The sequence below is a fragment of the Podarcis filfolensis genome (genome assembly GCF_964270895.1).
Source record: "Podarcis filfolensis genome assembly, chromosome: 5".
Classification (NCBI taxonomy): domain Eukaryota; kingdom Metazoa; phylum Chordata; class Lepidosauria; order Squamata; family Lacertidae; genus Podarcis; species Podarcis filfolensis.
In genome coordinates this window covers 99,624,770-99,647,633 of record NC_139608.1, presented here as the reverse complement: position 1 = coordinate 99,647,633, position 22,864 = coordinate 99,624,770, and the positions used below count along the sequence as shown (strand labels likewise).

The following is a 22,864-nucleotide window of genomic DNA, read 5'->3' as shown; positions in this document are numbered from 1 at the left end:
TGCGCAGACAGTTGATGGCTTGTAAACAGGGGAGCCGATCTGTCCGTGAGTACTGGACTGAGTTTACTATGTTGATACACAAATTGGGGTGGGATCTGTCAGCGGAACCTATTCAAATGCTTTTTGAAGAGGGACTTTCTTCGGCTGTGAAAGACGAACTTTCCCGGGCGCCCAGGGCGGAGTCTATGGACCAGCTGACCAAATCAGCGCTGACCATTGGAGCACGCCAGGAGGCTAGAGCCTTGGAGAAGCGGGAAGGGAAAGGGGAGCGTTGGAGGGATTTCCGCATTCCAGAGATTCCGGAGCCAACTTTCCCGCCCGCAGAGCCGATGGAAGTTGGAACAGCGCGCGCGCGGGCAGTTTCAAATCCCAGTGAAGGGCGGAAGAAGGAGGGGAAGAGCCCCAAGAAATGTTATCTCTGCCAGCAGCCAGGTCATTTTGCCAGAGTCTGTCCACAAAGAAAGGAATGGCAAGGGATGGCAGGAGCTGTTGGGGGGAAGGAGGAGGAAGGGCAGGACCAAGTAAAAGCCAGCGCCTGACTGCCACCATCAGGGCACAGCAGTCAGGCCAAGGAGCAGTAAAAGTGCCCACGCCAGAACCTCCGAGACCAGCCCTAGTGATAGAGGTGTTGCTAGAGCTGCCAAACGGACATCCCTTAAAGATAAGGGCGCTATTGGACTCAGGCAGCTCCTGTAATTTTATGAGCAAGGAGTTTGCAGCAGAACACCAGATACAGACTATCCCTTTAAGCAACCCCTTGCAGGTGACCACGATCGATGGGAGAGAGCTGTTGGGAGGAGAAGTCAGCTTACAGACCGTCCCAATGGTAATGAGGGTAGCCAGGCACACTGAAAGGATAGCGTTCAATGTGGCCACCTTGGGAGGGGCTCCCATTATTTTGGGGATGAGCTGGCTAGCGTTGCATGATCCGCTAGTGGGTTGGCATCAGAGAGTGGTCTCCTTTGGGTCAGCACATTGCCTAGAACATTGCAAAGAGGGCAAGGCTCCAGAAGGGGCAAGGGCCTTTCTAGCAGGAACAGAAGTAACGGACAATAGAAAGGTGCCCAAACAATACGCTGACCTGAGCAATGTCTTCAGCGAAAGGGAAGCAGACAAACTACCACCGCATAGACCCTTTGACTGCCAGATCAATCTAGTCCCTGGAGCCCAGCTCCCTGTGGGCAAGCTGTATGCCATGTCAGACAGGGAAATGCAGGAGTTGAGGGAGTTTATTGACAAAAACCTGAAGAGAGGTTTCATCAGAGAGTCCAGAGCGGTGGGGGGCAGCCCAGTGTTTCTTGTGGACAAAAAAAACACGGATAAACCGAGATTGGTCGTGGACTACCGGGCCCTAAATGCCGTGTCGGAACCAGTGGCTTTTCCTATGCCCAGGATTGATGACATTTTGACCAGGGTGAGGAAGGGAAAGATTTTTACTAAACTGGACCTGAGGGGAGCATACAACCTGATACGGATAAGGAAGGGGGATGAATGGAAGACTACCATGTTCACCCATTTGGGGGCTTTCGAATATCTCGTTATGCCCTTTGGATTACAAGCAGGCTCAGCATGTTTTCAATCGTTCATGAACCACGTCCTGGGACCTCTGCTCTACAAGAATTGCGTGGCGTTCCTAGATGACGTGTTAGTATATTCAGAGAATGAGGAGCAGCATGTAAAGGACGTCAGGGAAGTGTTGAGCCAACTGCAAGCTAACCAGCTGTGGGTGAAATTGGAAAAGTGTCAGTTTCACACCAAGGAGGTGGAATTCCTGGGGTACCGCTTGTCAGACAAGGGATTAGCCATGGATCCAGGCAAGGTCCAGGCGGTACTGGAATGGAAGACACCGAAAACGAAAAAAGATGTGCAAAGATTCTTAGGGTTTGGGAACTTTTATCGGAAGTTCATCAAGAACTTTGCCCATTTAACGGCTCCCATCACGGACTGTCTCAGCAGCAAGAAGAAATTTGTTTGGACGGCAGAAGCGGAGCAAGCATTCGAAGAATTGAAAAGGGCCTTCGCTTCGGAAGAACAGCTCCTGCACGTGGATTTACAAAAACCCATGAGAGTGGAAACGGATGCATCAGACCGCGCGGTGGGGGCGGTGCTTCTTCAGCCGGGGAAGGATAAGTCGGAGTGGAGACCGTGTGCCTTCTTCTCGCGGAAGTTAAACAAATCCGAGAAGAACTACACGGTATATGACCGAGAACTACTCGCCATTCACGAAGCGTTCCGGAAATGGAGACACTTACTAATTGGTGCACAACACAAGGTGCAAGTATGCACGGACCACAAGAATTTAGAGTACTGGAGAACGGCACGAGTGCTCAACCAACGGCAAGTGAGATGGGCACAGGAGTTCTCCAAATTTTATTTTGAAATTTGCTATGTGCCAGGCCCAGAAAACGTCAGGGCGGACGCTCTCTCACGCAAACCAGAGTATTTGGAGGAGGAGGGAGCACCCGAAGAGAGACATATCATCCCAGAGGACCTCTGGGTGTGTGGGGCGGCGTTGGTGGGGCAAAGGGAACTGGTAGAGGAGACGCAGAATGATGAATACGCCCAGAATAAGCTCCAAGGTCTAAGGAGGGAGGGAGAAAACTCCGGAGGTTTTGAAGAAAGAAACGGGGCATTGTATTACAAAGGGGCACTATATATACCCGAAGGGGAATTGAGAGGGAGAGTACTCAAACAGCTGCACGACAGCCCTACAGCAGGGCATTTTGGGCAACACAAAACCATGTGGTTGGTTACCAGGGAATTTTGGTGGCCCAGGGTGAGGGAAGATGTAAGGGAGTATGTAAGAGGGTGTGACCAATGCCAGCGAGCCAAGGGAGAAAGGCGGGCGCCGGCGGGGTTGTTAGAACCGTTGCCCACACCAGAGAGGCCATGGGAGGCGGTATCGATAGATTTTATGACTGATCTGCCGAAATCCAAGGGGAAAACCGCCATACTGGTAGTAGTAGACCTGTTAACTAAGATGGGCCACTTTGTAGCTTGCTCACATGCAGTCACGGTGGAAGAGACAGCTAAATTGTTTGTAGAACATATTTTTAGACTGCATGGCGCCCCCTTGAGGGTGGTCTCAGACCGGGGCAAACAATTCACGTCCAGGTTCTGGAGGAAGCTCATGAGCTTACTGCACGTGGAGGTCAATTTTTCGACTGCCCGGCACCCAGAAACCAACGGGCAGGCGGAAAGAGCAAACGGTATCCTCCAACAATACCTGAGGTGTTATGTCAATGACAGAGAGAACGATTGGGTGGAAAAGTTGGCGCTGGCGGAATTTGCCTACAATAATGCGGAGAATGTGTCCACCGGGATGAGCCCCTTTTTGGCTAATTATGGGTGCCACCCCAGGGCATTTCCAGGGGGAGGAGGGGAGAGATGGAGCGTCCCAGCCGCAGAACTTTTTGTAGAAGAAATGGAAGCGATCCATCGTCAACTCCAACTCAACTTAGAAAGGGCCAAAGAACAATATAAGAAGCAGGCAGACAAGAACAGAAGGGAAGGTGATACTATAAGGGTGGGGGATCAGGTGTGGCTGTCCACCCAAGGACTGCCGTTCAAGGGGGGTTGCAAGAAATTGAGACCCAAAAGATTGGGACCATTTGAGGTCATTCAACAGGTTAACCCAGTAGCTTTCAGACTCCGGTTACCGAACCACATGAAACTGCATCCAGTATTCCACAGGTCATTACTGTCACCGTATAGGGGGGGAAAAGAAGGGGTTTCCCCACAGGGACCAGTCTTAGAAGAGAGGGAAAGCAGCAACCATGTGGCGGAAATCCTCGACTCCAGGTGGAAGGGTCATCAGGTGGAGTATTTGGTAGCGTGGGAAGGGGAACTGGAGTCAGAAAACACCTGGGTAACGGCAGAGGAAGTCAATGACGAGGTCTTGATCGAAGCGTTCCATCAAAGGTTCCCCAGGAAACCTCAGTCAGTAGCGAGGTTCCGGAGGGAGTACTTTGGCACCACCGAAGAGGAGGAGGAATTGGAAGGATTCACGGGGTCAGAGTGGGAAGAAGGAATAGATTCCGAGGAGGATGAGTACTTAGAAACCCGAAACAGCAACCGGTGGAGGAAAATGTTCGAGACTTCGGAAGATGAGGGAAGTTCTTTCAGGGGTTTTGCTCCCTCGCCTCCAGCAGAGGAAGTGAGGGGAGGGGGTGGAGGGGGCCCTGGAGGGGAGGTGGATGTCAGGGAACTGTCATCGGAAGAACAGGTGGTGCAAGGGCTCCCAGAGGTTGAGAGAGACTTATCAGCGGAGGAGGGTACCAGCAGGGGGCGAGAAAGAGCTCCAAGGGAAAGCGAGTCAGAAGAATGGCTCAGAGACAATTCCAGCGAGAACAGCGAGGAGGTTTCAGGACCTCCTATAGGGACACCCACTCCTCGCCGGAAATTGTCACGTAGAGAGTCCAGAAGACGTGTTTCTGTTAAGGAGCTGTTATGCTGGAAGAAATTCCGTAAACGCCCACTGTCGGATTCTGCCAGCGACTGACGGAGCCATGCTTATGGCGCTCCGTTACAGACAGTGGTTAGTGGACTTAGCCAAACACTGAGGGACTAGGAACTTTACGCACAAGCAGCTCAACATCCCATCACACTATTAAAGAAGCATACACAATGAAGCTACCTTTATTTGATTTATTAAATTTATTAAATTTGTATACCGCCCCTCACCCAAAGATCACAGTACAGTTCACAGCATAAAAAAACAAAGTGAGAATACAAAATGCGGTATATAACATTTATGAAGGATAATGCTGTCAATGGCGGTGAGTCCAGAAGACTTGGTAGGGCCTGGACTGACTCCAGCTGCAAAAGCTAAGGCTGCTGAACAGACTCTTGGGCTGGGGCTTAAGGGCTTTGGGCTTAAGGGCTTTGGGGTGTTGTCAATATTAATTTTTGTCTCTCTATTTTAGATCTTATTCTGATTTATGTGGAAATTGTTTAATTGGTTGTGTACTTTTGATGTTTCAGTTACTGTTTATTACTTTATGTTTGTAATTATGCAAGTATTATTTTTTCATGTTGTAAGTTGCCTTGAGCATGGTTTGAGCTATGGAAAGGCAACAACAAAGAAATAAAATTATGTATGAATATGTTGTTGGCATCTGTCCATCTTGAGAGATAGTGGAAAGTTAAACCATTGGAGTTATAGCACCTGCTGTGGTTGGAGAGGCCACAACGGGAGACAGATGCTTTATTGCAGCTGGGACAGATGAAGGTGTCTGGCTTTGCTGCTGTAAGCTGCCTTGAGCATGGTTTGAGCTATGGCAGCGTACAAATAAAATTATGTATTTATCTGTATGCATCAATGGCTGCTCCTGTAACAGCTGTGTTCTACCTCCGCTGTCAGAGGCAGCATACAGCTGAATACCAATGGCTGGGGAAAGGCTTGCAGACTTTGTGTGGGCATCTGGTTGGCCACCGTGAGAACAGAGTGGTGAACAACATGGGCTTTCTGCCTGATCAGTCTGGGCTTTTCTTATGTTCTTATGAATGCTCAATAAACAGGTCATCTGAAACCACTGAAGTTTCCTTACGGTGAGGGTTTCCTTCAGCCTCTTCCTACATTTACGGCGAGTGTTGGGAGGCACCCTTTGGCCATCGCTGAAATTGCAAGCACCATAAACTCCCCTTTTGACACAATTTGGTTCCTTATGAGCATGCTTTTATAAATGTACCTTAAGCTGGCACACCATAGCAGACTTTTAAAGAGCTGCCCTAGGGAATAGTACGGCATACACTATATGTGTATCTCACCAGGGGTGTTGGGAATGATTAATTGCTGTTTACATATATCCAAGAATGTAAAATGTGGTAGGCTCTTAATTACATGCTGTGCCACACACTCTCTTGTGCTACTCCCACAATTAAAGTCTGGTTTTAAACTAAATAAGCATTTATTAATGTTCTGTCCTATCCCCACCTGAAATCCTTAAAGGTATAAAAAAAGATTTAAAAAAATTTGAACCACCACTACTCTGTGAATTACTCACTGCCATACTGTACAATATACTGCCAATGGTGTTCAGTTAGAAAAGCAAATGTTTATCAAATCAAGCATAATCTTTAAAAAACAAAAAGTTGACCAACTGATGGTCTGCAGACCTTATGCGACTTGTCTCATCATTTTATCTGGTTCTCAGTGGACCTACACAAATTTTAACTTGGGTGACATTGTTTTACAAAAGAGGATAATGGCATTCAGAAGTTTTAAGTGAAAATCAGACCCACCATAGTGTTTCATTTATTTTTAACTACCGTATTTTTCGCCCTATAGGACGCACTTTTCCCCCTCCAAAAATGAAGGGAAAATGTGTGTGCGCCCTATGGAGCGAATGCAGGCTTTCGCTGAAGCCTGGAGAGCGAGAGGCGTCGGTGCGCACCGACCCCTCTCACTCTCCACGCTTCAGGAAGCTATCCGCAAGCCTTGGGAGCCCGGCGAGACAGCCTGCCAGGCTCCCAAGTCTTGCGGGCAGCCACCTGCAGCCCGAAGCACGGGGTGCACTCCGGAGCGCACCCCGTGCTTCGTGCAAATGTCCGCAAGCTCCGGGAGCGATGGTTTAGTTGCGCAACCTCGCCATCGCTCCCGGGCCCGTTCTGGGGGCTGAGGTCGGGGGAAGCTCGGGCTTCCCCCGCCCCCAGCCCCGCAAGCTCCAGGAGCGATGGCAAGGTTGCGCAACCTCGCCTTCACTCCCGGACCCCCAGCCCCGAAGCTAAAAACCAAGCCAGGACAGCTAGCGGGATCCTTCTTTGCTCTTTGGGGCTCGGGGGGAAATATTTTTTTTTTCTTTATTCCCCCCCCCCCCCAAAAAAATAAGTGCGCCCTATGGGCCGGTGCGCCTTATAGGGCGAAAAATACGGTATTTAATGCAATGCCCTGGCAGTGTCCCAGCCAATATACTCCATAATGACGAGATGCTTTCCGTTAGATGCTGCCAAAATTATTTGAGGGTCTGGGGATCTTGAGGAGGGCAGGGAATCAAGTTGTATGGCAAAAGAGGCTTCTGGTCTTGGACCACCATTTGCAGAGCCGATAAACCCTTATGAATATTGTAATTGGCAATCACAAATCTGAAATAGGGCCACTATGGAGTAGTCATAATTTTGTGGTAGAGCACATGCTATTCATGCAAAAGAAACCTGTAGCATCTCCTACCTGAGACTAGGGCCAGCTTAATACCTTTTGGCACCTGAGGTGAACCACAAAATGGTGGGGGGCAGCAGGGAAGGGGGGATTGAATCTACATAAGAAAAAGGGGGAAGGAAGAGCTATGTCAGGAACAAGAGGGGAATAAAGATCTACATGTGTTGTGTTCCCTGGAGACTGAATCTGCTGCCCCTGGGGATCCTGCTGCTCAAGGCGGTCACCTCACCTTGCCTCTTGGGAAGGCCAGCCTTACCTGAGCCATCCTGCGTTTGAGTACAAGTATGCTTGCCCTTCAATACAGGACATCTTTTATTCTCTTTCCACATAGGTTTGGAACAGCTTCCATCACTCAGCAGCATTTCATCAAGTGCCCTGTCATGCCTGCAAGATGATTTAATTAGTAGGGTGCCTTACAAAAGAATAAGGTGGGAGGACTGCATAGGTGGGAGAAAGGGAAGTGGGAACAAAGATTCCCTCTATGAATTTAACAGCCATCTGAGACTACCACCCCCTTTCCTGAACATTTTCGATATTAACATAATATAATTTGTTTCTATAGCTTTAAGTCATGCATTGCAGCTTACACAAGAGCCCCAGACTGTTCCAGCAAGCAGCAGCTGTAGTTCTGGGGTGGGTGAAGGTAATGCATTCTCAGCTTTACTCAGGTACCTCCATAGGGCTTTGGCACATTTGGAAGTTGTTTTAGTTGTGACGCCCTAAGTGAGATTTTTGTATTATCCACATAAGGGGGCAGAGGCTGAAAGAGTGGCTTGCAATTTCATGGCTGAGGTGATGCTTGAACCAGTGATTCACCAGCTCACTCTTAGGGATATTAAAGGAGTTTTTGCTTTTATTCATTGATTAGCCACCTTAACATTAAACTACATTGGTCCAAATCACTGGTCTTCAACTTGTGGTTCAGGACCCATTCGTGGGTTATGGCCTGATCCAAGGTGGGTCATAACACGAGGAGTAGAGGCAGCAAAGTGTGCTGGGTCTGTATAAAGGCAGAGTAGGGTCGCAGTCCAATTCCAGAGTGCAAACAACCTCCCCCTCCCCCCCCCAGGAACTCTGCATGTCTTGTAGCCTCCCCCTGCTTTTCTCCCAAGTCAAGCAAGAAGAAACATGGCTGGGTGGATGGACTGAGGCGCGAGTGTAGCCCTTTCTGCTTGCTATCAGCAAAAGGAGTTCACAAACTGAGCATGTGATTAAACCTGTGCATGTGTCACAAATGCATAGATCTATCACAAGCATATCAATTTGGCCCTAGACAAGCCCATAGGCATGGCCACCCAGCAATATTTACTATTCTGTAAGATGAATGCATGCACAATATTTTTGAGGTACCCTTCTGTCTGGAGCCCAGGCTGCCATCTCGATAACACGGGACGCAAGTCGTAATTAGCTTGAAGATTTATTGCAAAGCAAACAATTAGCCTCAGATGCTCTAACCGAGCATCCATGTCTCACAAAACAAAATAAAAAAAAAATCTTTCCAGTAGCACCTTAGAGACCAACTAAGTTTGTTATTGGTATGAGCTTTCGTGTGCATGCACACTTCTTCAGATGACTCATGAGTCAGTTGACCCTTCTGGAGAATGTTTCCTGCGGCCACAGAATATGCAGAGCCTATGACCTTTATGTTTCTTGTTTTGTTTCCTGTCTAATATCTTTCTCATTTGTCTACTCCTGGGACTCATGTGGTTAAATGACTCCTCTTCCGGTGAGTCAGGGCTCCCCCTCCTGCTTTCTCCGCCTGCCTGTGCTTCTTCGGAGAGTTGGCTTCTCTCCAGCCCGCCCTTTGCTCCTCTGCATTCCATTCCTTGCTGGGAAGAGGGTGAGTTGAGTTGATATACGACTGCTTCCAGCTGTCTGCAGGGAATGCGAGCTGCTCTGATGCTGTGCTCCTATACCTTGGGCAGAAGTGTTCATGACACCTTCCCACTGAAGCATCTCCCTCCTCACTTAACCTGATTTATTCCTAGTTCATTTATTTATTCCAGTCTTTATATGCAACCTTTCATATCAAAGCCCTACAAAGATGGCACGGAATTTCATGAGCTTTAGCAGGCCTTTCCATATAATGTAGTAGGAGAGGGAATTTTGCAGAAGTTATTGAAATGGTACAGAAAACCTCTAGCCTGTGCATTATATAAGGATGAAAAGGTAAAGGACCCCTGACAGTTAAGTCCAGTCACAAACGACTCTGAGGTTGTGGCACTCATTTTGCTCTACTGGTCAAGGGAGCCGACGTTTGTCCGCACAGTTTTTCCGGGTCATGTGGCCAGCAGGACTAAGCCACTTCTGGCAAACCAGAGCAGGGCACAGAAACGCCGTTAACCTTCCCGCCAGAGCGGGACCTATTGATCTACTTGCACTTTGTGCTTTCGAACTGCTAGGTTGGCAGGAGCTGGGACTGAACAACGGGAGCTCACCCCATCATGGGGATTCGAACTGCCGACCTTCCGATCGGCAAGCCCTAGGCTCAGTAGTCTGGTATCATATGTAAAACAGAGCCCATATTTTTCATTGGTCTTGTCACACCTCTCAGTCGAAACTTCAGTTGCCAAAACCATGCCCTTCTCCCATCCCATCCTCATGACTTCTGGCTCCACCAGCTCTAAGCCACCCTGAGGTCTCCTGCCATCTTCCATTACTCTACCCTTGATTCTCCCTTGCTGCTCATACTTTCCAAAGTGGGTGGTTTCTCCAGAACCCAGCTAAAAAAACTACAGTGCAAAAATATTTCACTTCCAAATCAACCATGAGACAGTCTTCTCAAACAGCCCAGATGGTGCAGATAAACCTCACTAAAATCAATTGGACTACTCATGAGTACAATTTTTTAATTGCATCTTTATGGTAGAAACTACCCATCAAACTTGGAACATTCAAATGTATCTTTCCAAACAATCTTTGCTGTACACAATAAATACAGCTCACCGTTATGTGGCATGTGGACATCCCTTCCAAGTGAAAGCATAATCTTGGCACACCTTATTGAGACATAGACCCAAAATGACTATAAAAAGTTGTTATTTCAGGACTGACTGCTGATCTTGACCACAAGGAATAAATCTTCAAGGGAAAAGTGGATATAATACTCAGTTATCAGTACAAATATACATTACTCTGGATCTCATTTTGGTCTTGGATGACTGAAGTCGAGTGAGAAGTTTTATTTCCATCTGAAGAGGATAAACACAATGGCAAACTCTATGTCCATCAAAAGAATGTCTAGTGATGGACTATAGCCTGTGTGGCATTGTTTTGTTTGCAAAGAGATATGAATGTCCCAAGTTTGATTAGTTTTCACCAGAAAGATGTAACTATGCCTACTTACCTTGGTGTCAGGGGTGGAGTATCTCTTCCCCCGGTAGCCTCAGAGGCAAGAAAAATAAAGTTTGTATTTTATGGCTTTTTATTCAGTCATCTGGTTGCAAGACAAAAGATCCATGTCTCCACACATAGATTTTGGCTACTCTGAGCCTCTCTTCTTCATTCCCCAACAACATCCTGAAAATCTATGGGAAGTCCCAGGAGTCATACTCCTTTGAACCCTTTGTTCTTGAATGCGTAGGTATCTACAAGCCCTGTGGAGTTTGGAACTGACAGGGTCAGAACTCCGAAGTGTCCTGTATCTGGGAGGGGGAGAAGGAGGAGCTTGTCGCAGAGCAGTGACTCACAGTGTGTGACTGCCTTCAGACTTCCTTTCACTTCTCACTGAGCAGCAGCTTGGCACAGAAGCTGCGTGTGTGCTTTTGGAAGCACGGCTGAGAATGCCTCCAAGTTCCGATGGAGGAGACTGATTTATGGCTTGTAAATAAACGCTTCTAGAGATAAGAACCGAACTGTCTCTGGACTTGATTTATCCCTTATCTCACACGGACCCAGGACCGCTGCGACTCTGCTCTCCTGCCAGGTCAGCTTCTGAACAGAGCTGCGCAAAGGAAGCGTGACTGGACGCAGGGGTTTTATTTATGCAAAAGCCCTTGGTGAAGGAGGATCTTCCATACTCTCCAGGGAGGTTTCTGCTGGCTGCTAACTCCCCCCACCCTCCACTGTCTCGTAGCTAGGCCACTTCTTCACGCAGCTGTGAAGCAGTCCTGTCTCCTTCTCCTTCTGAAACTGCTGTAAATGGGGGGGGGGAGGCGCAAACTTCCCCCTCCTCTTCTTAGAGGAGCCAATCAGACCCAGGGCTCATTTCCCATTCCTCTGTTCAGTCCAGTCCCTAACACTGGGTGAGACTATCTCTGAGCTGATTTGCAAACTTCCCCAAGTCTACATCTCCTAGCTTGAATAGGCAGGTGGTACCCAGAAGTGAAACATTTTGGCCCTACCTGTTGCTAAGGCCCTGCACCATTTCGCAAATCCATCATCTCAACCCTTTAGATCCTCAGCTGAAGCAAAGATTAAAATAAATGGAACTTGTGGGGATGTTTACCCATTACCTCACCACCATTTTTGTCTTGCTCATACGTGGCACGTAATTACAACTGTAGACTTCTTGCAGCAAACATCACCTTTTTCTTCTAAAGCATTATATATACCAACAGTGGCCAATAAAATAATTTTTATAACTATTTATCGGATATAAACAACTTGTGTTCCATTTGGAAAAGATGGTAACTAGGATAAATAAATTTCTTATTCAACAATTAATGAATTTTAGGCGGAAAATAAAATTGCAGTTTACATTCACATCAGATTTGGCAAATACATAGAACAGACCAACATGTTTTGTCCAAAGGTTGGGAAGTGCCTAACAGATTCCCAACTGTCTGAAAATATATTGTACTTTAGAAAAACTCTGTGCTCCAAGCTTGTTGACAATGATACATCTCTGGTCAGTATATAGATCCCATCGTTGTGTAGTGTACAAGTCAAATTAAGTCCAGATTTTGACGTGTTTTCTTTGATGTAGAGCCATTCTCTGGTGGCAGTGTTATAAGACTGTACTGTTAACATGTCCTCATTCTGGCTAGATTTTTTTTTTGATCCCAGTTCGTGGATGCAGCCTCCAACAATATAGATAGTTTCCTCCACTGACAGCATCTGCTGCTTGCGGATATGGATGTCACACGATTCAAAGGTTGTCCAGTTGTCAGAGCTGGGACAGTACTGCAAGATATTCAAGTTCCGGTCTGCAACAGAGAAGATATTAAATACAGAAAACTTAAATTCAACTTATTTGTACACTGGGGCCTACAACACCTGGTGGTTAAAAGGTCTGATTTCAGGTCAGTTTTCTTTTTCAAAAATGTGGAGAAAGCTTGATTACTGTCCTCTGCAAAGTAGGCTATTGCTGCACACTTTTCCTGCTTCTCTCTCATTTTCTACTCCCTACAATATCCGTAGTTTTGTCTTCCTTTTGCCCTAGCAACCAGGATGCGTCTTTCCTGCAGTGGGTTCATCTGATATCAGGTACTCCCTAGAATTTATACTATGCAAATACACAAGCACACCACACAAGTGTGAGTGGACGTTAAAGAATTCAACCCACCCAACCAAAATTACTGTGCAAAATGTGAAAACTTTGCAAAGAGGCTTAGATGTGTCTCCTGAGACCAGGTTCTCATTATGAATTTACTGTAGAGTTAATTTACAGTACAATGGGATATATGTCTACTCAGAAGTAAGCCTCTTTGTATTTAATGGGACTTTCTCCCAGGTAAGTGATAAAAGACTGCAATCTAGGCTTGGACAGGCATTGGCGGAAAGCAGGGTTCTTCTGCCTTTAACAGCTGTGTAGCAGGCATAAATCCAGGTTAAAGCTTTTCTAGTATAGAAATATGATTATGGGAAATATTTCACCTGTTCACATTCTGTCTGTCAGACATTTTATTACATATGTGGCCATTGATTTATTTTTGTGCCCTCCACAGCATATGACAAAAAGCGCTTGAAGGAGCTATGTATGTTTAGCCTGGAAAAGAGGAGACTGAGAGGAGATATGATAGCCATCTTCAGACATCTAAAGGGCTGCTACATGGAAGAGGGAGCATGATTGTTTTCTCCTGCTCTGCAGAGTAGAACTCAAGGCTTCAAGTTATTAGAAATGAGGTTCCTACTAAGCATTCGGAAAAAAACTTTCTGACAGTAAGAGTTATTTGACAGGTAGAATGGTCTCCCTTGGGAGGTTGTGGACTCTCCTTCCTTAGAGGTTTTTAAGCAGAGGTTGGAGGGCCATCTGTCATGGATGCTTTAGCTGAGATTCCTGCATTGCACTGGATGACCCTTGGGGTTCCTTCCAACTCTATGGTTTTATGCAAATTCATGTCATCTTTTCCATGTGAGTTGAAGGGCCCAATCACATATTCAGTGTACTGGTCTCAGAAAATCCCGTTGCCACCCTTGTACCTTTCATAAGCAAGTCAAACAGTCTGAAGGCTTCAGAAGACAAGAGATCAAGTCCTTTTCAGAGACTCACTTCATAATATCAATACAATGTTTAAAGAAAAAAAAAGATCAACAGGTTTTCAACCTCACAACACACCACATGCTTAATATCAGTCAACGCTAATTCTCTTGCAATTTTTCTTAAATGTCCTGTCAAAGTCACACTCAAGATGGTGAAAAGAAAGGGTTGTTGTTGTTTTACAACCTTTCAGTGTGTGTTTATCGCTTAAGTAACAGCTGTTTGACTTATATTGTAATACTAAAATAAGGTACAGTAGTACCTCGGGTTACATACGCTTCAGGTTACATACGCTTCAGGTGACAGACTCTGCTAACCCAGAAATAGTGCTTCAGGTTAAGAACTTTGCTTCAGGACGAGAACAGAAATCGTGCTCCGGCGGTGTGGCAGCAGCAGGAGGCCCCATTAGCTAAAGTGGTGCTTCAGGTTAAGAACAGTTTCAGGTTAAGTACGGACCTCCGGAATGAATTAAGTACTTAACCTGAGGTACCACTGTATTTAAAACCAACCACAAACATTGCTATTAAAACACACTGCTTATTAAATTGAATACAGTCATACCTCGGGTTGTGAACGTGATACATGTGAGAGGCACGTTTGCAACCCGCAGCGTTCACAACCTGAAGTGCTGCGTCTGCGCACGCGCATGACATCATTTTGTGCTTCTGCGCATGCGCTGAAACCCAGAAGTAACCCGTTCCGGTACTTCCCAATTCGGCGCAGTTCGCAACCCGAAGACGCGCAACCCGCAGCGTTTGTAACCCGAGGTATGGCTGTATTGAACATGCCAAAGAGCATACAAGTGTTAAAATAACACTATTCTTTTCTAGTACTTGTCTTACCTCTTGTAGTGTAGCCTCCCATGACGTAGATCTTGCCCTGGCACTCACACGCTGAGAATTCTGCAAGAGGGGTTGGTAAGGATGCTGCAAAGTTCCACCAGTCGTGCTCTGGGCTGTAACACTCAACATTGGAGAGGAATTGCCCACCAATGGCATACAACTTCCCACTAACAGCCAACAACTTGAAATTAGACCTACAGATAAAACAGTTGGGAGAGTTAAATCACTGAATTATACTTTGACGTGCTTTTGAACTGCTAGGTTGGCAGGAGCTGGGACCGAGCAACAGGAGCTCACCCCGTTGCGGGGATTCGAACTGCCAACCTGATCGGCAAGCCCTAGGCTCAGTGGTTTAGACCACAGCACCACCCGCATCGCTAGAGGAAATTAAACAAGCTAAAATAGGTAAAACGCCAGGGCCAGATGGACTATCAGCAAAGTAATAAAAACTTCAGGACTTTCTGGTACAACCACTTAAAGAATTAATGAATGAGATATTAGGAACTGGGGAGGTATCCAGAGTCCTGGAAAGAGGCCTATATTACACTGATTCTGAAGCAGGATACCGACCCACTTTTAGTTTAAAGTTACAGGCTATTAAACAATGATGATAAACTATTTGCCAACATACTAGCCAACCGAATGAAGGGTTTTTTAGTCGATTTAATCCATCAACATCAGGCAGGTTTCTTGCCAGGCCACCAGATGGAGGATAATATAAGAAATATAATTGACATTATAGATTTGGGACATAACATCCAGATGGCAGATGGGAAATGCTATGGAAAACAGACTAGAAATTTATAGCATGCTGTACACTGAAAGAAAATTATATGAAAATGATGTACCGGTGGTATTTGACCTCTACTAAGCTGGCAAAAATGTGTAAAACAAGTACAAATACCTGCTGGAAATGTAAAGAAAAAGAAGGTAACTTTTATCATTTGTGGTGGACTTGTAAGGTAATAAAAGCTTTCTGGGAGATGATATATAATGAAATGGAAAAAAATGTTGAAAATAACCTTTGTTAAGAAACAAGAAGTTTATTAGGAATTACATTCCAAAAGAAGCAATGCACACCTGCATAGAAATCCAAGTGGGAACAAACCCCATAGCCTTGAGGAGAGCAGCCAGGTAAAAATTACTGGTAGTGGAGATAAACTATTTATTTTGTTTACTTATTAAATTTGTATACTGCCCATAGATCTCAGAACAGTTCACAACATATATTAAAAACACGACACACGTTGTGATTGAAGTCTACTATAGGCCACTATCTCAAGGAGAGAGGTGGGTGCTATCTTCCTGAAAGAAATGAGAGCTGTTTCAGGGAAGGAAAGATGAGCAGTCCTGGGGAACCTTTACCCTAAAATCAGTTCTAAGTATGGGATCCCTAACAGTCCAGACAACTTCCTCTTTCAGAAGGAACAAGGGGATCATGAGTTGATCTTAACCAGTAAGACAGTTATTTAATGGGGCAGGAACTCTGGGAGGATGTGACCATGTAAGGCTGGAATATATGATCTTATGGAAAGCCAAAGCATAGTCAGATGTGTACCTCACAGAGTTTAGAATTACTAGGCAGGAACCCATGGCTGGATGTGCTTACAAGGAAAAGCTGACGGGGCTGCAAAAACGCATAGTGAGGAGCTGAAAATAAAATGGACTTCTGTAATAAATGAAAGAGGACAATTCACTGAGAGCAGGCTTGTTGGTGGGGGGACAGTATCAAAAAAAGCTAAAGCTTAGAATAAGCCAAGGCAAGCAAGGGATCATGATACAAACAAACAGGGCATTTCCCCAGGAATTTCTGAAGCAAGGGGAAGAAGAAAGAAATTGTAGGCCTGGTGAAATGGGGTGAAATGTTAACAGGGCAACACCTACACTCAACTGCTGTATAGCTTTCATATTCTTCCAAAATGGGATTTTTTTGGGGTAATCTCACATTAATGTGACTGGAGAAGGGTGACGATTGTCGTCCAGGGCAGGGCTGCCATTGGCAGGGAGAACAGAAAGTAGTGAAAATCAAATTCCAATGAAAAGGACCCAAAAAATCAGTTCAGTGTCACAGCATCTGTTTCAGCCTGGTTTCCTCACATACCAGAGATAACTTGGGAAGCCCAAAGTTATGTGGGAGATGCTCCAATTGCTGCTACTTTCCATGTATAGTTCATCCCTGCTGGGAACTGGAGCAGTGTTGGCCGTTGGAACCAAAAATGGTCATCTCTCTCCCCCCCCCCCCCGCAACCACTCTAGTGTGTGAGGGCAGGGCTGGTAAGGGATGTGAGGGGGGAGAGCACAGTTTCAGACTCTCTCCACATACTGCTAATTATCTGAGTTATCAATCACTGAAGGCGGTTCAAATGTAAGCAAGAGTTTTATAAAAACTGACTTTTATTCCATACAGAATATTTGTTCTTTCAGCAGCAATGTGACTCTGAAAAGCAGGATGCATATTTGCAGCTTGGGTGGGTGGGTGTCGCATGAAGAGAAAAGGGTCAATAGTTTTGAAGCCTGACTTTGCTGACATTTGCAATTAGGTCACCCTGTACATTTCCACCCACCAATACAATTTCCCTGCTGAAAGCATCTGAGCTAGCCATGTTACAAAATGTGAGCAAACAGCCGTGACTTCAAATGGGCACCAGCAAACCTGCCTTGTTTTGTTTAAATTCAAGAGATTTAGACTAGAATAATATGAGGCTAATAGAAAAACCACAGTCAAAGGAGATTATTTTTTTTAAAAAGAATAGTTTGCAGGCGGTAGACATGACATGCAGATGTGCAGCTCGTAGGTTCTGTAAGGTGAGAGGCTTATTTCTGTTGGGGAAATTAAAAATGTAGTATTTGCCGTTTTCCACCTGCCTTTCTCACCAGTTGAGGTCTTCAGAGGCTACAGCTGGAGCCCGACAGTGGAGGTCCACAATCAGGGCATGATGGAAGCAGCATTCCTCTGTTCAGTAGAGTAAAACCAATGGAAGGCAAGGTGAGCCACCAGTTTCGCAAACCTTTAGGCTTAATGAATTTGTCCCTTATCAAACCACTAGAAGTGGACCAACAATAAGAATGGGTAAAAGAACCCTTCACATTGGTTGCACTCTAATATATTTGGAGCACCAAAGAGACACAGGAAACAATTCCCCTATGTGAGAGACAAATGGCACACACCCTTCCTCCAAGACAAGGGCAGGAAAGACTTATCCAGCCCAAGTGCCATATTCCCACAAGGGCAACCTTCCAGAGGCTGCATGCAAGTAATGGGTGGGGCCAGAGACAAAAGTGGGCAAAGCAAAGGCTACCACAATTCAAGGATGCAACCCAGAGACAAAAAAACACTTGGAAAGGATGTGGGTCAGGGCTGGTAGCAAGGCTAGGCATAATCCCAAGGGCCAGACAGAGGGGCCCCAAGGTTTACCATCCTGATCTAAGGCTTGTGAGAAGCTTCCCATAGCAAGTGTGAATCTTAAGTGCAGTGAATACAAAAAGCCCTGTATGTCATGGGCCGAAATCTTGCAGGCTACTCTCATTGACCATAAACCAAAGACAAAGCAATACACCACTCAAGCTCTACTGCCAAGAACGCAAAGGATGCAACTGAGCAGAAATCGCCTTTCTATGGCTGTTATTCTAAATATACACAACTTAAGACTGAAAATGACAATTTAGTAATTATTTGCTTCACCTGGGACAGGATCCTAATTATTTCCTCTTCCCAGCAGCTGGCTTGAGTAACATGTCTCTAATTTGCTCCTGTCCCTCCACAGTGGCTGAAATGTGTTTTCTGAGATTAGGTTGTCCAGACACATGAGAAGTTCCAAAGGTGTCGCTGCACACAGCCTGCTGCCCCCACTAAACCGCCCAGGAAGTTGACAGTTTGATTAGAATCAGAGCTGGGTGGGATACAGGAAATCCAGAGCCAGAGCTCTAGCCTCTGCTTGAACAACCGCAGCAATGGCTTCTGTTGCACAATTGTTCCAACAGACAACCCTTCAGGTGTCTGAAGAGTGCTGTCGTGCCCCCCACCCCACCTCAGTCTTTAGGTTAAACAAGCTTCCATACTAGGCCATTGTCTTTAATGCCATCCTCTAAACTCAACCTAATGTGTCTGATTTAAAATGTGGTACCCAGCACTGGATACTGAACTCCAGATGTGGTCCACTGCTGCAGAGTATGTTGGAACTATTACTTCTCATTACTTGGAAACTGGTTCTATTTATGTAGCCTAAAATTGCAAGGTTTTTCTTTTTCTTTTTTTGCAACAACAAAGAACATTTCCATGTGTATCCTGCAAAGTCAGGTGTCCACCATCCTACAGATATGTGGTTATTGTGTGTGTGCATGTGTAACATGGCATGCATCTCTGCTGAATTTGAGTTTGTTGGCCTAGGTTTCCATTCCTTTAAGAACTGCATTCCTGTCTTCTGAGGCGCTAGTTGTCTCTCCAATTTTGTGTCTTCTGCAAACCTGATCTCAAGACCACACTTAACCAGTTTGCTATTCAAACCAGCTTGGCTTTTCCACACCTCACACTGAAAAATGCTTCCATTTATTCCAAACTGAAAAAGCAAGAAGTTCCTTGGAGCATCTCGGGCGTTACCTTTTCTGGTTCATCGAGGCCACGGGGCTCCACTCGTTCAGGCAGGGGTTGTAGCAGTGCGCGGCCGAGATCTCCTGGCTGCCGAGCCGGTGGCCGCCCACCAGGAACAGGTAGTTGTCCAGCACGGCCGCGCCGCAGCCGCGCACGTTGGCCAGCTCCGGAGGCGGGCGGCCGGGCAGCGGGAGCCAGCGGCCGGCCGCCTCGTCGTACCTGCGCATGGAGCCGGGCGCGCCGCCTTCCTGGGGCCAGGCTCCGGCGAAGGGGCCCAGCGCCAGCAGGGCGGCCGCGCCTCCCGCGCGCCTTTCCCGCAGCTGCTGCCGCAGGGCGCCGGGCAGCAGGCGCCGGGCCTCGGGCCTGCGGAGCACCTGGTGGAAGCGCGCCGCCATGAAGGCCACGCAGGCGGCCTGCAGCTCCGGCAGCCCGTAGACCTGCGCCAGGTGGTGCAGCTGCAGGCAGTTGGGCAGCGCCACCTGCGCGGGCAGCCGGCGCAGCAGCGGGGTCACCTGCAGGTAGCAGGCGGCCTCCACCAGCGCCTCCAGCGCCGCCGCCTCGCCCTCGCCCTCGCGCTCCAGGCCGGCCAGGCGGGACGTGCCGATGAAGTCCAGCACCAGCTCCAGGCCGCGCGCGCGCAGCCCCCCGCGCAGCTCCTGCACCTCCGCCGCCGCCTCGCGCATCCCCGAGCGGAAGAGCGCGCCGAAGTAGTCGCTCTGCTCCCGCAGCTGCCTCTTGCCCACCGGGAAGCAGCGCTCGCCCAGCCGGATCTGCACCACCGCCGCCGCCTCCTCCGCCTCGCCGCCCTCCGCCATGGCCGCCCCGCCACAGGGCCGCCGCGCTCCGCCTCCCTCGGCCCTCCGCCCCCGTCGGCCGCGCGCCGCCTCGCCGTCCAGGCTGCAGGCCGGGCGGGCTGCGAAAGGCAGGAGTCTCCCCGGGGCGCCGGAGGAAACCAGGGAGGAAGGAAGAGCCTTCCGCCTGAGGGAGCGCCTCCCCGGGCAGGGGCGCCCCACGGAAGGGCTCGCAAGGCCGAGAAAGGCAAGGCCCCTTCAGGGCCGCCACCTCAAGGGGGAGAGCGGCGACTCCTGTGCCTCCTGACCCAGGGCAGGGAGCTCAGCAAGGGGCACATGCGCCAGCAAGAGCTGGTTTGCCAGAGGGCTAGAAGAGCTCTAGGGATGCACTAGAAGCATTAGCTTGCCTAAGCATTAAAATATCACACCAAAATATGGTATGTGCATTAACTGCACCATTTTTCATAAGATGTAGCACATTGTGAGCCTGTCACCTGAATCTTGGGAGTAAATCACATTAAACCGAGCCGGGGTCAGGAGGAAAGATGTGAACATGAAGCCTCACAGAAACTAAACTTTGCTAACTTAAATTTACTTGGCAGATTGGTTAAAAAGAAGGTAAAATTCTTCAATCATTGGGCAGCCCAATTTGACTTGCTTTTGATAGAACACAGTAACTGCAGGTGGCGCTGTGGGTTAAACCACAGAACCTAGGACTTGCCGATCAGAAGGTCGGCGGTTCCAATCCCCGCAACGGGGTGAGCTCCCATTGCTCAGTCCCTGCTCCTGCCCACCTAGCAGTTCGAAAGCACCCTTAAGTGCAAGTAGATAAATAGGTACCGCTCCGGCGTTTCTGTGCGCTGCTCTGGTTCGCCACATGACCCGGAAGCTGTACGCCGGCTCCCTCGGCCAATAAAACGAGATGAGCGCCGCAACACCAGAGTCGTCTGCGACTGGACCTAATGGACTTTACCTTTAAGAATGCCATTTGGTGCATGCCTTAGGTTTTCTACACGCGTGGCCACAATTATGCTTTTATTTGTTACACAGCACTTGACCTATCTGTGCCTTGCTCAATATTTGTTACGGCCGTTCAAAAAGTTTGCAGGTCTGTTCTCAGGTATTTCCAGGGGGCAAAAGCCCAGCCAACTTCTTTTCACAGTAGGTATTCTGCACGGATCAAGGAGCTCCGCGCTCACCAAGGCACAGAAAGGCAGGATGTGTTCCCAGATTGTGGCCGTGACATTCAATCTGTTTGGTGTAGCAAGTAAAAGGCTGCAGAATGGAATTTCTTTGTGCCTGCCTCAGGTGAAGAGGGCTCCCTAGCAGTCTAAAACCAGGGTCAGGTGGGTAGAAAACTTCTTCTGTATGGGCTCATTCCATTAAGGTCATGCAGTGTGAGGGCTTTTTGTTCTGTGAAGCACAGAATGGTGTCTTATTGCATATCACGGCTCTCTCTGCCCTCTCTGCAATATGCTATTGCGTTGCCAAGATGGGTTGTAGTTTACAGCATAACCTTAGTTCACAATTACACTGCTTGATCAGACCAAGTTCATCCAGTCCAGCAATAAGACAGTGGCTTCTGGAAACATCTACTGTTCAGGCATAGACTGCCACGGGACATGGAGGTTCAGTGTAGCTTGTGGTGACTAGTTTCTTAACCTAATTATGCCCTGTGTCACAAACTTCCCTTTGTCTAGAAAAACATAATGCAGTGGTACCTCGGGTTAAGAACTTAATTCATTCTGGAGGTTCGTTCTTAACCTGAAACTGTTCTTAACCTGAAGCACCACTTTAGCTAATGGGGCCTCCCGCTGCGCTGCAGCGCGATTTCTGTTCTCATCCTGAAGCAAAGTTCTTAACCCGAGGTACTATTTCTGGGTTAGTGGAGTCTGTAACCTGAAGCGTCTGTAACCTGAAGCGTATGTAACCCAAGGTACCACTGTATACAAAAATTAGATCATTTATTTTATATAGAAAACTGTATAAATCTCTTAATCAAAATATTCTCTAAGTGGTGTACATAATAAAATTAAATTAATAAAATAAAATAAAATAAAATAAAATTAAAATGAAACACAGATAAATCAGCAAAACTTTTAAAGACAAATCTACACAATTAAATTATGTGTATACATAATAAAAAATGATGCCTAAGAAGAGCACTGCTGAATCAGACCCTGTGCCCATCTTCTCACAGGGCCCAACCAGAAGCACACAAGCAAAATCTGGGTGTAACAGCAGAATTCTTCTGAATTCTGAAGCCCAACCCACACAACTAGACATGGACATTTAGTTGGAAGTAAACCCCTTTAAACTGAGGGGCCCAGTTTCTGTATGATCAGGTCTGTGAATATCAGCATTGCCACTGCATCCTTGGTACTTGAAGCCTGAAGTCCCACGCAGATGTGGAGATGCGTGCACAGATGTGGAGATGCGTGGCTGCATCTCTGTTTTTCCAATGCATGCAGGGGGCAGAGAGAATTCAGATCAGGATTGTGAATTCTCTTATTGATTATGGAAACAAAAGCCTGTGCATATACATACTTTACCTGCTGAGGGAAACAGCTTTATATGTGATTTTCATCAGGGAAAATATTCCCAAAGGAAAAAGTTGAGCCCCTTCTTGCTCACCCCTCACCCCTGCTATGGCCCTGTCGGTTCTGGTTTGACCTGAAGCCAGACTGAAACAAGGTAAAGGGTTCTCTGTCTGCCAGACCTCAGGAACAAAGAACCAATACATTGGGTCAATATATGGCCTTAATTGGCCAGTATCAGGTTGACATGGTTTCTGTTGTCTTTGGCAGGAAAGGGGTTAACAGCCAGGCACTGGCTCTCAAAGGAGAGTCATTCTGCTATTGTCTGCTCAGGCAGGTAGGGAGAGTGTGCAAGGCTATTCACCAGAGAGCTTGCTAGCAATCTAAAATAGACTTGCTGCTTTCGAGCAGGCATTTGAAAAATAAATCCATAGCTAGCATTAAAGCAAGTTTCATATCTGTCAATGGAGAGTTATGCATGGATTTAGAAATAGTCCTTTTTGCACACAGCATAATCCTAGCTATCCTG

The 22,864-nt window shown here is 47.1% G+C and overlaps 2 protein-coding genes across 2 annotated transcripts in view; one reads left to right on the top strand and one right to left on the bottom strand.

Annotated features, from left to right (window-relative positions):
* Window positions 1-22,864, top strand: part of LOC310763441 (potassium voltage-gated channel subfamily KQT member 1-like) — a 793,949-nt gene that overhangs the window by 401,586 nt on the left and 369,499 nt on the right. The gene's annotated exons all lie outside the window — the stretch shown is intronic.
* KLHL42 (kelch like family member 42) lies at window positions 11,728-21,827 on the bottom strand. Its single transcript, XM_083615820.1, has 3 exons — window positions 19,017-21,827; window positions 14,420-14,613; window positions 11,728-12,303 (listed from the first exon to the last, which is right to left on the bottom strand). The coding sequence occupies exons 1-3, from the start codon at window positions 19,820-19,822 to the stop codon at window positions 11,858-11,860; spliced, it is 1,446 nt and encodes a 481-aa protein (XP_083471946.1). The 5' UTR covers window positions 19,823-21,827; the 3' UTR covers window positions 11,728-11,857.

What these genes read in the sequence shown, in the direction of transcription:
- KLHL42 (XM_083615820.1), bottom strand. Translation starts at nt 19,822, where the DNA reads ATGGCGGAGGGCGGCGAGGCGGAGGAGGCGGCGGCGGTGGTGCAGATC. An exon ending in GCCTCGATGAACCAGAAAAG is followed by an intron (nt 14,614 to 19,016) that starts GTAACGCCCGAG and finishes TTTTATCTGTAG; the next exon opens with GTCTAATTTCAAGTTGTTGG. An exon ending in GGGAGGCTACACTACAAGAG is followed by an intron (nt 12,304 to 14,419) that starts GTAAGACAAGTA and finishes TCTCTGTTGCAG; the next exon opens with ACCGGAACTTGAATATCTTG.